At 41.2% G+C, this 15,022-nt stretch overlaps 1 protein-coding gene across 4 annotated transcripts in view; it reads right to left on the bottom strand.

Moving 5' to 3' along the window:
• FAM135A (family with sequence similarity 135 member A) overlaps positions 1 to 15,022 on the bottom strand; it is a 141,715-nt gene that overhangs the window by 32,906 nt on the left and 93,787 nt on the right. For all 4 annotated transcript variants that reach the window (XR_016440409.1, XM_090034664.1, XM_090034657.1 and 1 more), the window contains 4 exons: positions 6,714 to 6,787; positions 6,255 to 6,409; positions 3,682 to 6,001; positions 1,568 to 1,728 (listed from right to left, as the gene is read on the bottom strand). Coding sequence is in view for 3 of the 4 variants with exons in the window: in XM_090034664.1 (XP_089890790.1) it covers positions 1,568 to 1,728; positions 3,682 to 6,001; positions 6,255 to 6,409; positions 6,714 to 6,787 (2,710 nt within the window). In the remaining variant the exon portion in view is untranslated. The remainder of the gene's footprint in view (positions 1 to 1,567; positions 1,729 to 3,681; positions 6,002 to 6,254; positions 6,410 to 6,713; positions 6,788 to 15,022) is intronic.

Below are 15,022 nucleotides of genomic sequence, written 5' to 3'. Positions count from 1 at the left end.
CAGGAAGTTGTCCCCAACACTCTCCAAAAACTTCCTGGATTGTCAGTGCACTGCTATATTGCCCTCCCAGCAGATGTCAGGGGGATTAAAGTCCCTCATGAGAACCAGGGCTTGTGACTGGGAAACTTCTGCTAGCTGTCTGAAGAAAGCCTCATCCACTACTTCCTCCTGGTCTAGTGGTCTATAGCAGACACCCACTACAACATCACACTTGTTGCCCTCCCCTCTAACCTTAACCCAGAGACTTTCAACAGACCTGTCTCCAGTTTCATACTGGAGCTCTGAGCTCTTTTACATAAAGTGCAACTCCTTATCCTCTTCTCCCCTGCCTGTCCTTCCTGCACAGTTTGTACCCATCCATGACAGTGCTCCAGTCATGCCAGCTAATTTGTTCCTGAGCCTCAGTAAGGTTTCTTTGAAGTAAAGGAGTCTCTTGGACTCCTCTCCCCATCAGACTGACATCCCAGGGGATCCTGCCCATGAGTTCCCTGAGTGAGCTGCAGTCTGCATAATAATAGAAGGTATTTGAATTTTTGTTTTTCAACTAGAACATTGAAATGGCTAACCAGAAAAGAAATGAATGGTGTATACCAGTGGTGCCCAAACCATTTCTCCATTAGGCCAGATAGATGGTACTCAGACCCTACAAAGACCGGATGCAGGCAATGGAGCCAACCCAGCCGCACAGGGAGGGGGAGAAGCAGGTATGGCCTGGCCTGATCCAGCCACATGCATAAGAGAGGTGGGGAGGGGAACATGGCCTGGCTTGGAAATTTGTGAGTGGAGAAAGGTGGCAGTACTGATTGCCAGCTTGCCCTCCACCAAATTTCCTGACCTCTAGGGAGCCCTGTGGACTGGATATAATGGCTCTGGGGGCTGCATTTAGCCCGTAGGCCAGAGGTTGAGCACCCCTGGTATATACAAATCAAGATATCAGATCAAATTAATGCTCTATATATTCTACTGTCCTTTTCCTTTAAGTGGACAGTACCAGATGCTTCACATGAATGCAGAAAAAGTTTCATACTGAATGACAATTGAATAACCTAATCACAGAGAAAATTTCCTTTTAAAAAATATCAGTTGTTTGCTTTGTTGAACCATGCAAATGAATTACTCCTATTTTTATTAATCCTCTCTAATAATAGATGGTTTCATTACCAGTATAATATTTTTAATTCCACTAAGCTTTGGTTCAATATCTTACAACATTTTATAAGACAAATGCACAATTCACTTTTTTTGACAACCTAACTTTCTAATATTGATACAATACCATATCTCCTTTTATTTCTGGAGAACTACTTTAAGTTGGATACATCTCTCTGAAATGTATATAATTATGACAAAGTGCTTTTGCTCACGGTACATGTACAAAATTAAACCCATTCCTAGTTTATAGGAAAGTTTCATTTAAAAGATTTTATATAAATCTAAAAACAGAGTAGCAGCATAAAGGCTTCTGGTTTAATTAATCTATTTCTATTAGTATGTTTTAGCTCAGCGTTCAGACAAGAAAAACTTGATAAAAATTTGCAAAAGATCACCATTAGCTACCCCAGCATACCATCTAAGCCGTGGACACAAACTATAAGATGTATTCCATCTTCTGAAACATCCTCCTCTTCCATGCTGAAATAAGGTACTGAAGAAGCCAATCTGAGAACATCACTATACATAAATCCAGGAAGTTTAAGCTGCTTCAGTTCTTCTTTAGCCTGAAGGAAACTAAATGAAAACAGTACTTATTGTACTCATTCTCTAAGATAATTATTACTATCTAATAAATTTAGGTTTCTTCGGACAAAATTTTTCAACGTCTTTCTTTTAAAGCATAGTCCAACGTAAGTGAACAATGGCAAAACAATGGTCTCTTTCACCACACAAATGTTCAGTCTCCAAAGATGAAAATTTTTATTTCAGCTCCCCCAAAACTGTTCCTCCAAATAATATCCATATCATACCAATCCAAAACCTTTATCTTCCAAACACTGATGGACTCTAAAGCATAACCTGAAAGGTCAACAGGTTGTTTCCTGCAATAAATCAGGATTTCTCATTTAAACTGAATTATTAATATGAATATTAGGTTTAAATTTTCTTGCAAGGCCTGATCCAAAGTCAATGTAAAGACTACCAGAAGTCAATGTAAAATGACTCCAACTGACTGATAGGTTTTGGATTAGGACTTACTCCACAGGTCAGTAGAGGGTGATAGTCATGTACTGAACTGTTTAATGACAGTCCCCTCTGACAGACTGAAGAACTGGCATCAACTGGTTTAAAAATAAATGGTATTTGGTCACCCTTAGTGACATTTTTTTCCATTATGTAAAGTGTCAAAGATAAAAGATGGGAGAATCTTTAAATCATTTAACTGGACAACAAAAACAATAGGTATGCTGCTGTTTCTTGAGTCTCTGTTTATATTACTCACTCTAAAGAGCTTCAGGATCAAAAAAGTTGGGAATAGTGGTCTGCATCTCCAAAATATTCAATGGAGTCCAAAAGAGCTCATTTTAATACCCCAACTCTTTACCACTGTAGTTACTCAATTCGTACTTCTGGAGCCAAACTCATCGCACGCTTCCTGCATTCCTCCATCTCACTAAGTGCCATGCTTCTATGATTCTCTTTAAAGAGTCCCTGAAACTCTTCCTTCTCTGCCCCATGCTAATAACTCTTGCGTTTTCCTCCAGGATCTCCAGTTTCTCTCATCTTCCCTCCTGAATGAGTCTCTACGTGACCCCATAGAGCAGAATTTTCTCCATTTCCTTTCCCATATGAATTTTCCTCTCTACCTCTGCTCCCAAACTCAAGGTCCCTGCTTCTTCCACCTCATTAGGAAGACACTTCCCACTCCCCATTTCCAATCCAGGTTAATCTTTCCCAATGTTTCTACTTCTGCCCTCTCCCTCCACACAATTCCTCCCTTTCCCTTGCTTGTCCCTCAATTACCCCATCCACTCTCCTTCCCTTCTCCCCCACTCCTATTATTGCTTCTTGTACCATGTTTTCTCCCTGCCTTCAGCTCCTTGGTTTCCTCCTTCACCATTATCTCCTTTCTCAAGTCCTCCAGAACCCATTTGAGCCTTATTCTCCCTTCCCATCCAAATTTTGCTTCCTCCTCTACAAACCACTGTGTAAGGCTTTATTTTTTGCTAGAGGCCAGGGTACAAACATTCTTCCCACATAGCAAGTTAAGTTGCCTCTGCTATGTGTAGGCACAGGAAGATAGTGACTGTATGAGTCTTTTGACAGTACCAACAGGCATTTTTTTCTACTTCTACTTGATGGGGAATGGGAAGAATGTTTGTAGCCTGGCCTCTAAACATTTTTATTCTCTCTGTAAAGTATATGATTATTATTTGATCACTTCTCATCTGAAACACTTTTAAATCTCACTTAAAAAAAAAATTACTTTAAAACTTGCCAAAAATGTGAAATGAATAGACAAGAAATAGGATGAAGTCTGTGCTACTGCAGGCTTTCTAGCAGAACAAAAGAACTGCAGAAAGTTGAGTGTTTAGGGGAAAATGATTCACATTTCAAGACACCTTGAGCCACAACCATTTCTTGCACCTAAAAGCCATCTTTGAAATTTCTCAATATACAATGAAATTTGTTTAAAAAAAAAACAAACCACCCCAAACCAAACAAACAAACAAAAAAATCACTTACGCTAGCATTTGAGGCTTGGAGGAGCTTTCATACCAGGAAACAGATGAAGCCATACTGCAGGATATGCTTCCTGGCTGTTTTGTAATTGTATCAGATTTGCTTTTTGAAGAACATATAACATTGCACGGAGAGTCTCTCAAGGAAGAAGGAAAAGACAAACAACCAGAAGTACAAACAGGAGGCATACTCATCCCATCCCTTAAATGCTCATTGCTCATCCCCTCAGAGCTCAAATCTCTCTCTTTCATTAGTCCATTATTCTGCTCAAAGTCAGAATTCGTAGCTCCATCAAAAATATTACCATCGTCTGTTTCCTCATAATACCCATTTTCAACCATTTCTTGATCCTGCTCTTCATCCTCCTCCTCCTCCAGATGGGAAGAACTGGTAGGTTGTTTTTCAAATGTTTCCTTCTGAGGGCTAACAGGATCACTGTTGTCAGTAGGGCAAATATCAGAAACATCTGTACTGCTGTGAGAGCCAAAGTAGTTTTCTACAAGCCCTTGCTTTACAATATCAGTACTGCTGGTTGGTGAGAGGTTATCTGCACCAGTTTCACTTTTAATTGTTGGCATTTCTTTAAGTGTCTGTTTTAGTTCTAAAGATTCATCCAGTTTTTCTTTATTTGTGTTTTCTACCTGACTCTCAGCATTTATGGCCACGGACCCTGAAACAATGCAAGGTTCCCCCATATAAATAACTTCTGAGTGTAATTTAACTGTTTCTTCTGTAGTGTTCTGCTGCTTATCAAGGCTTTTAGAGTCCTTACGAGTTGTGCCAAAGTTTGCCTGTAAGCTGTAACTTTTCACATCAGTAGAAGCATCTTCATCTGAAACAACTTTTACACTTGAAAATGAGGAATGTAAAGAGATAGTTTCATTGTCTGAATGCCCTGAAAAAACAACACACTGGCTCTGTAAAATGATATTTGATTTTTTACTATCATCACATTTTGGCAAGTCAATTGCTCCTAGATCCAATATAGTTTTGCTGTCACTTAGTTGGCATTCAGGTACAACAGATATCTTTGAATTTTCATCAGGTGACAGCTCATCATCATCTGAAGGCAGAGAGTTTATGGATGTCAGGGATGACTGTATTTCACTTACAGCACTGGTACTCTCAGTACAATGGCTTTCTATTGCATTTTTTATATTATAGTCCGGTTTCAGTAAAAGCTGAGGAAATATTCTTTCACTGTTGTAGGCACTTTGCCCTTGACCAGTTTCAAAAACCACATCAGGGTTGGGATGCATTGCAAAAGAGCTTGGTTCACTTTCGACTCCTGAATCTGAAAATCTAGATGAGGCATAGGCAACACTAACATCTGGTAACTTAATTATGTCTCCAATTACAGCAATATGAGTCTCTTTTGTAGAAAGAGCAGGCTGATTGCTTTTCATTTTTGTGAAGGTATCTCCACCATGCCGTAAGTTTCTTTCTGGGACTTCATCCTTTTCAAGCACTAATTCCTGTTCTCCTAAATTAGTTGTATTTCCAGATTCTGTAGTCTGAAAGTTGGGCACCAGTAAATTCTCTCCACGCACTCCATCTTCTGGAAATTCTGCCCATGACCCAATGTGAACAGTCACTTTCTCCCCTTCATAAGGATTCTTATCATTTGGTTTGACCTCAATTGTTCTGACTCCTGATGAAGTTGGCTGATTTCCAAGACAACTTTCAAGTGTACCTCTTGGGGCCAGGACACTATCTACTTGTGTAATTTCAGTACCTGCCTGAGACATATCAACCCTACAAAAAATGTCCAGATTTGTACAAGAGTTCACAGGGCTACACTGACTTTGTTGAACATTCTCAGTTCTGGCCAATATTTGATCAGTTTTAGATAGCAAATATCTAAGTTCTTTTTGACTCATTTGTCTAGTGCAGGTCTTTGTATCATAAACAAATCCAGCTACTGTGGGATCCAACACTTCCTTCTGATTATATGAAGGCCTGCCTTCATAGCATTTAGAGATGTGTTCTGGTGCTGCACTTTTCAAACATTTGTAACCCACTAAGACTACAGAGTCTTTAGAATTCTGTTTTACTATTTTTTTTGTGTTTTCGGTTTTCATTGTTTTCATTAGTTTAGTAACCTTAGTTTTGGATTTAAGTACATCTTCATTTTTCCCTTTCAAAGGCTTTACTAGTTGCTTTTCACTTTCTGAATGCCAAATGTTGGTGGCACCTGTAGATCTGACTTTCAACTCTGGGCTCATAAATCCAGGTACAAAACTTTCTTCAGCCTCAAATTTATCCAGTTTACTGAACTCTGATTTCTGAAGATTCTGAACTACCAACCAAGGTGCATCCAAATCTTTTAATAAAAAAAGGGAAATGATATTGTTTATAACAACATAATGCAAATTATTATTGCTTTAAAATTATTACTGCAAATCAAATTTTACAGGTCCTCAAAAACCTTTAAGATAAGCTCACAATAAGATCATCAAAAGGCAACAAAAATGTCCCTCTGCCGGTAAAAGTAAATATACAGAAAAGAATCCAAATTTCCCATTATTTTTACGTAATTCTCTGATAAACAAACATCACAGAGAGCTGATATTTACCTTCAGTAATGGAATCTAAATATCGGTCTTCAAAAATTACTGGTAATGAGTTCATGTCTCCATCTAGTTCGCTGCATTCAATAGGGAGAGGTGGAAGAGTACTGCAGAATGAGGTGTTTTTAAGGGCTCCACACATTTGTAGATGACTCTGAGCACTGAAAAAATATTTCCTTTTATTAAGGGAACAAGAGTAAAAAAGGCACTCCCCCCCCTACATGCTATATTGTAATATCAGTACAACCTTCCCCTTAATATACTACATATAAACTTATATAACTAAGTTAGTTATACAAAAGTGTTTAACTGTACATATTTATAATCTAAAATATACAAGAGATAATGCTATAACATGGCATATACCATACAGTGTGTATTACAGTACCAGTTTCTGTGAATTTAGCAACACAATTTAGAAAACTAAAAAGAATAGCTTTTGTATTTTCTTCTCAGGTTACTCACTGTAATTCTTGATATGCAAGGGCAGCTTGCCTGGGATGTTCAAGACAAAAGAATGCTTCAGCAAATCTGCGTACCTGAAAAATTCCAAAATTGTTTTACACACAATAATTTTTCAAAAAAACTCAACAACATGGTTATATCATATCATCAACATGTAAATTAAAAACAGAGATGATTTTAAAAACTCAGTAAATTTCCTGATCAAGATTATCACTTGAGTATGTCATTTTTCTGTTCCACTACCATGGGCAGGATTGAGATCAACCTTATTAGAGTCCTAATTAAATGGGGAAGTATGTACAAATGTGGCAAATATGTACAGAGACATAAGAGAATTATCTTCATAAATGAAAGCCCACTTCATATTATTGAGTTCCAAAGAATGCAGCAGGACAAAATTAGGAAAGCAGTGTATGAGTCAAACTTTTTTGTCCCACATTTTAAAAGAAATAAAATGGTATTTGTCTGTCCAAGTACAACTAACAGATTCTTTTGCATTTAGATTACCACCCTTTTACCACTTTTCCTGAAATACAATGCAAGTACCATGCCACTGATTTCTAAACATTCAGATTGTTTCTTGTCAAAGATTAAATGAAAATAAAGCAAACAATTAAAAAAATATTTTAAGAAAGGTCCTACATTTTGTGAGAATACAAAAATGAAATATGTGCTATAAAATTAAAAAAATGGAGCAATGGGTTTCCTCCACATTCACAGTGGAAGAAACTAATCAATTACATTTTAAAAACAGCATAATACATTATTAGTTTTGTACAGCTCAACATGTAGTACCATATCAAGATAAGATTTGTACAACTATCTTTCACGTTACATGTATCATAATATTAACAATAAATAAGCTAGCCTAACCAGTAATCGCTAGTATTATACAACCATAATGCTTACATTAATATGGTTATGCAAACTTTTACTTTTCCACCTTCTCACCGCTACGTTTGAACATACAATTTTAATGTGGTATTACAACAGATTTTCCATTATTTGTCCAGGCAACCACTTAGGCTGCTGGCATTAGATATCTGTTTTACTTATTGGTTTACATAAAACTCTAAGAAAACTTTAAATCACTCAGCCACCTAATTTATAAGTAGGTGACCTACCTTCCATTTAACCACTATTCTCTTATCTAAACTTTGCTGTATCTTCCAATTACTCTATATAATCACAGCCTCTCCTCCTAGACTGCAGCCCTTCAGAGAAAGGGATATGGCTCTTCAATATTAATACAGCACTCAGTAAAAGGGCCCAAATCCTAAGTGGGCCCTCTAAATGCCGCCCATTAGGGCAGGGGTGGGAAAAATACAGTCTGCAAGCCAGATCTGACCCATCAAGGGAATTTATCTGACTTCTGGAGGGTCCCTCAGCCCTGCCTGGCCCAGGGGGCAGGCTGGATCATGGCAGGGGCAGCTGGTTCCACTGCCTCAGGCAAGCAGCAGGGCTGGGGAAGCTCAGTGACCAGACTCCACTTCCTGGCAGCCCCAGGAGTGGTTGCCCCTTCCAGCTCTGCTGCCAGTGTCACTGCTGCTGCCAGTCCCAGCCCCAGCCCCACTACCTAGGTAGCCCAGCCTATCCACCCCGTACACACTGCCAGGGGCACTGGACGGATCAGGCAGGTGGGGTCTCCTGGAGACCAGCCCAGAACCCACGTGGACAGGGCACAGTCAGCCAGGTGGATGGGAAGGGGCCGTGGATGGGTAGGGACCACCTACCAGGAGTGGGACAGGTAGGTGAGGCCAGGGCTGGGATCACAGGGCAGTAACAGCTCAGGCCTGGGGCAGAGCCATGCTCTGCTGCTGGTTCTTCTCTTCAACAGGTGCCAGTTCTGTGGGTAGGATAGTGTGGGGAGTAGATTGTGGCGCTGTCACTGCTTTGCAGTTCTGGACCCAGCCCTGGCCGCCTATCCTGCTCCCAGATACCGTCTCCCATCTGCCCAATGCCCTTTTCCATCTGCCTAGCCAAGCATGCCCTGGCCATGTGGGTCCTGCACTGGTCTCCATGGAGACCCTGTGGCTGGGATCGGGATCACTCTGGACAGTGACAGCATGGGGCTGGGGCAGATCCACTCCCATGTCTAGTGATCTACCACTTAAGAAGTTTTGGTGATCTGTTACGGTCTGAGCGGGGGCAGGCAGGGAATGTGCTGATCCGGTCCACAACAGCTCACCAAAACTCCCTAAGTGGCCATTCAGCCCACCCTTGTAGTAGGATAAGGCACATATCCCAAGAATCAGACCTAAATACAAGAGCACGAAAACCTAATTGAGCTCTGTCGAGTTTACAGCATAGGATTTCAGGACTGCACAATTCATGTGTACTCACAGGCAACAATTTAATCATTTTAACCCCATATTTCAAATTTGCTTATGTATAAAATCTTATTTAAGTGTTATTTTTTCCTTCCAATGTCCCTAGTAAATATTTTTCAGACATCAGCAATATATATTTGATATTCCTTGCTTCCTTAAAATAAGGAATTAAAGGATCCTGAAAAACCAAGTAATAATACAAAACAAATACTGGAATTCTTCCCAATTAATAAAAGGAAGTTTTGTAATGCAACACCCATAGAATAACCCATACTGAGAAAAATTAGAGCTGTAGCTCAGTTGCCAATCAACTTTCATACAATGCAGTTGGGATTAGCAAGTTGAGGGAACCTTAGGATCCTATCACCTACTTATCTGAGGTTGTACCTTAGCAGCAAGAGAAGGGAGAGTTTTGTTTTGTGTAGTACACACAGCAAGTTAACTGAAGCTTTTATGAAAGGAGTTAGGTCAAGGACATCAGAGTTCTCAGGATATAATGCCACAGGAAAGCTTCACTAAACTGCTACATACTTGACCTAAAATAATTAACATTTAGGGATACAATGGAATCCAGTGTCTATGTCTAATCAGCGCTCAGACTATGTACAGACTACAGACACAACAGTATCAGGTTAGTCCCAACAGTTTATGCAGAAGTAAAAAAATGACCAGCTCATTTTGTAGATGATACCTACATGCTTGTTGATAGCAATGAACCTACCACTATAATTTGAGATTATTTGACAGGAGAAGTCTAACTATGAAGTGTTTTATAAACACTAGTGCTTATGGTTCTCCAAAAAAAAAGTTGGGGGGTGGGAAGAGCAGGAAGGGGCTTTTTTAAAAAACATGTATCATTGTGGCAAATAGACTATCTCCTCATTGGTAGCAACAATGTATTTGAAATCATTAACCTTTTTTTTAGTATTTTAATGAAGAATCTATCTGTCTGGATTAAATAATTTCAGGGTAATATGTTCAGGCCTGCCAGAAGAGGTCACTCTAGAACAAAGATTTCTCATCACAGAACGCTCATATGCTATATTGGTTAATTTATGACATAAAACACTAACTTAAAAACATACATTTCATATAACCTACTATTTAACTGAAGCATCATTAGCTATATAATGTATACAAACTTTCTTCCTTATAATTATATTCTCCATTTTTAATGCAATAATCAAAATCTCGTGCAACCTCTCAGGGAAGGAAAATATCTCAAAGCAAATATTTTAAAAATAAAATGTTATTATGTGCTGAATATGTCAAACAATAACAATCCAGCTTCATAAATATTTATTACATTACAAAGACAGAAAATGCACATAATAAATAGACTCAGCTGTCTTATATAATGCCACACAAAACACAGTACAAGAGAAAACAGCCAGTATAATGGAAGAAATGATTCCCTGCAGAAGGTATTGTCTATAAATATAAAAATGATAATATTAGAAAAGATGCATCATTTGGTAGAGCCCATTAACAAGTAGCATATCAAATTCACATAATATATGGATGGCTCAGGAGATAAAAATATTAGACACTGCAAAAAACTTGATGCAATGAGTAGACATAGATTTTCCAAAGATGACAAACAGAAGAATTCCCATATCACAAGTAAATTCATTAACAGCCTGAAGTCAAAAAGTCTGCACCACTAAATATGTAGCAATCAAATCTCAAGTGAAACTACTTCTCACTGAAAGCCCTCTAACAGAGTGGCCCCTAAGCTGCCAGCACCACAGGCTGGATAAGAGATGTGGGATTGGTCTGTAGGCTGGATCCCACGTGGGGTCAGCATATAGGGCTAGTCTACAGGTATGATCCAGATCACTGGCTGGACCCCGTGGCTGAATCCAGATGAGCACAGCTGTGCAGTATATGATGCCGCAGACATGTTTGCAATGTCATATAATGCATGTTCACAGTTGTTCTCTGCATTGCATGGGAGCAGCACAGAGGGGTTTTTTGACCCCTGGATATCCAGGTGTCAAAAACACCCAGAGAGAAAAAGCAGAGCGGCACACTTGCAGGCAGCATGTGCCGCTCAAAAGTGGAGCTGGGCCACCTGGAACTGTGCTGCGGCTGCCAGCCAACCTCCATGCAGCAGAATTGCAGCTGCTACAGCCCCAGGAAGCCCCCAGGACCCAGTGCTGGCCCCAGCCTTCCCTACTACCTCTGGGTAACCTGCCACATGCCAGAGGGTGTGTGGCATGGGTGTTCTCCAGGGACAACTAATGGCAGCACAAAGTGTACTGCTGCTAATTGTCCCTAGGGAACCAAACATCCACTTCATGTGTGGATGCAGCCTGTATACCCAGATTCAGAAGCATATTACTAGACCCCATGTGCCTGGAAATCTGGCATCTGGGGGGGCAACAAATGATGCCATTGCTCCCCTACTGTCAAGTTTCTGGACCTTTTGGAAACTCTGGGGCCAGATGATATTGTTCCATGGGCCAGATCTGGTACACAGGTCAGGGATTGAGCATCCCTGTATTTGCAGAAAAAGCTCTCATGGGCCTCATGGTATAGAGGCTCAAAGGAATATTTAATATACAACATGAAATGTTATAGTGTACCTTCCAGAATGAGGTCTTAAGTGGTCAAATAGTCTGTAAAAATCAATACTCATAAATTACTATTTCTTTTTAATTTTGAGGGTCCTCAAGTCATGAGTCACGGGCACCTGTTCTGAGATTATCTGAACAATGAAGGACATATGCTTTCATTGAGTGTAACATCAGAATTCCCAGCTGGATCCTGCAGCCAACCTACAGGGAGTCAGGTAAATAGGGTTTTGGGGGGGTGGGGAGGGGAGGATTGGGGGGCGTTAAATTAAATTAAAAGGCATTGGTTGGCACAGTGAGTACCTTTCAGTACTGAATACAATAAAACATACTTGCAAACTACCCACTTAACTAACCTCCTGTAAATTGGCTCCAGATGGATTTCCTAGTTAAAGTTGTGTTATCCAGTCTATACTGGACTATTGTTGAACTAGCAATCTGACATTGTAAGCCTAAAATTAAGACAAAGATAAGTTTAAGATGACTTATGTCATTCATTTCCTTTGCAGCTGGTGGTATTTAGGTGGATCCCATCCTACGAATATTTAAAAAATGTTTAAATTAGTTTTACAAATACCTGCAAGACATTTTTAAACAGGTAAATTAGTCCAGCTCTATTTATATAAACTGTAAAAAAGGGCACCTTCAAGGACACAGCAGCTAATTTAGAAAAGCAGAATATAATGTGTCCCCCCTCTACAGGAACCTACATGGTAGGTAAAACATTCTTCCATCTCACTTTGCTGCTGCAAGCCTGGGTTTAACATCTCCAGAGTATATATTCCTGCAGGTACATTTAAAAATTGAAAAGTTTGGTTTTCTGCTAAAAATCAATACATTTGAAAAAATACTGACTTCAAAATTATATTTAGACATGAATTTAGCTACAAAGGTGCCATCTTTCTGCTTCAAAACAATGAATCCAAAGTACTGTGGGTATTTCCAGCTACCATAACACTTAAAAATACCGTGCAGACACTTGCCTGTTGGTCTGTAGCATGCTATAAGAAGCCTTTAAAAAAACTGGCAATTTCAAACACTAGTCAAGTTTTATAAAAGTCAAAAACAGAAACACCATCAGCTCTTAAAACACCCAAATTTTCTGCAGTTTTCACAAGCAAATTTTCACATTTAAATGTTTCTCTCAAACTTGCTAGAAACTACTTTCAGGAGGAAAAAAGGCCATTAAGGGAAGAATCCTGATTCACTTGATCTGCCCCAAAGGCAGTTAATCATGTAACTGCCACTTTTGGTATTTCTGGACAGCCTGTACTCCTATTCTACATAAACGACATAGAATAAGCATCCACACAGCAACTGAGCATAAAACACCTGCCCCCAGGTGTCACAAAACTGTACTTGGCAAAACCCCATAACTGGCAGCTGTTACATGCTGCAGGAGTAAGAGAAGAAGGAAGAAAAGGACCCTCCGTATCTTTAGTCCAAGAGCCTAGTGCTTAGGGCAGTCCTCCAAGAAACAGGAGGTCTAGATTCTAGGCCCCCTCACTTTCTGGCTTTCTACCAAAGTGCCTGAATAATGCCAAATCTGTGACATGCTAGTTAGAGCACTTCGTTGGGAAGCCAGAGAGATGTAGGTTCAACCCCCCTCTGATGAGGGAAAGAGTTTCCAGTTCCCTAAGCAAGTGTTCTACCTACTAGACTATGTGGTGAAAGCACAGAAGGGCCCTCCTCATTTTTGCCAAGTGTAATAGGAAGCCAGAGACTTCTGTTACTTTAAGAGTATACAGCAGGCTAGGCTGTAGTAGAGGAAAACAGGCCAGCCCTTAAAGGGAAAACTGTGGTGTTTGGCTGGGGAGCCACATGACAGGAAGGGGTGGGGCTTCAAGGCATATAAACCCAAGGCATGAGCCAGAACGGGTAGTCTGACTCTGCATGCAGCAAGGAGAGGAGCTCCCGAAGAAGCTGGCTGCAGAAAACAGACCCATGGACACCTAAGCTACCCACAAAAGTGAGACCATGGCAGCTAAGGGGTACTGACCCACAGTAGGGATGAACTTTAGTGGGAAGCCGTTTGACTACATTTCTGTTATGCTTAGGTTTGAGACCACATGACTGGGTGCTACGGGGTAGTATGGAGGCCACAGGGTAACCTGAGAGGCACCCAGCATTAGGGATGTGAACAGCTAAATGACTAATTGTTTAACCAATCAGCTGAGTGATAATGGGCTCTTGCTTACCAGTTATCATTTAGCCTGGGGACAGGCTCAGTTTGGGAAGGGAAGCCCCGAGATGCCCCAGTAGGAACAGGAAGGTGGCAAAGAGGAGGGGAAGGGAAGAGAGGAGGGGTGATTAGTACCTAATAGCTAGGCTACCGGAGGGAGGGAGGAGAGGAGAGGAGTTGCTTGCTCTCTCCTTTGCAGCATGCCAGAGGCTGCAGTGGGCTGGTAAAATCCCTTGTTGGCTGCTGCCTGCCTGGTGGGGCATGGCAAGGCTGCCTGCCTCTCCACTCCCCCTGGGCTGCTGCAGCTGGCCCGGGAAGCCATGCACTGGTGGCTGCAGCCTCTCATTGGCTGCTGCCCCCTAGGGCTTCCTGGGCTGTGCTGCCTGCTTGGTGGTCCCTGGCTTGCCACACTGCTCCGGCAGGGTGGATGCAGTCCTTTCTCCATGACCTGGGGCTCAGCACCCTGCTTCCTTAACTTCGCAAAGCCACAGGCTGGAGACCAGCACCACTGCACCAGTCTCCATCCTCGAGCCTGACTTTTATTTAAATCAATATTTACATCACTACCCAGCACAGAGAACCCCATGGGCACAGCAGCATACAAGCTGCCTAGCCAGGGTTGGGTACCCTAGGGACTACCGCAAGAGACAAGGGCCAGAGGCCTAGAGGGCAAGACAGTAGACCAGGGCTGGGGGTCCAGCTACAGAAAAGGGACTAAAGCCAGGAAGGTGTAAGCCTCAACAAAGGCTCAAGGCCTAAGGAGCCAAGTGCTGAGTCAGGGCCAGGGCTCCCCTCCCAGCCTCCAAATACTGACTGACATCTGTAAAGCACAGGCATAACTATGAGGGCAGCTGGAAGTCACAATTCTAGCCCCTAAGGTTCTCTTAAATAGGGAGTACACCAGCAGAGTGAAAAACAGAGAGCTAAGAGGCACCAAGGAATGGGCCACTCCAGCTTTTGAAGGCAGCTTCCCCTTTTATAGATTTAGCAGCAAGTCATGACACAGACAGGCGACAGATAGGAGGTAGAGAACATTGGGGAACACAGACAAGCCAGTCTGACCATTAAGGGGCCCAGAATCTGGGGAGGGCAAATACCCGAACCTGTCACTCCAAGCCATAGTTTTGGGGTTTGTGCTTAAGTACACATATATGCAGCTATGTACCCGCCCAGACAGAGCTCAGCCTACTCTGCATGCCTGGTAGCCACATAAATGTTCAC

Source organism: Crocodylus siamensis, chromosome 1, assembly GCF_052110815.1.
Source record: "Crocodylus siamensis isolate JL-2025a chromosome 1, ASM5211081v1, whole genome shotgun sequence".
Lineage (NCBI taxonomy): Eukaryota > Metazoa > Chordata > Crocodylia > Crocodylidae > Crocodylus > Crocodylus siamensis.
The sequence above is the reverse complement of the archived record's forward strand: the minus strand, read 5'-3'. Positions and strand labels throughout refer to the sequence as shown.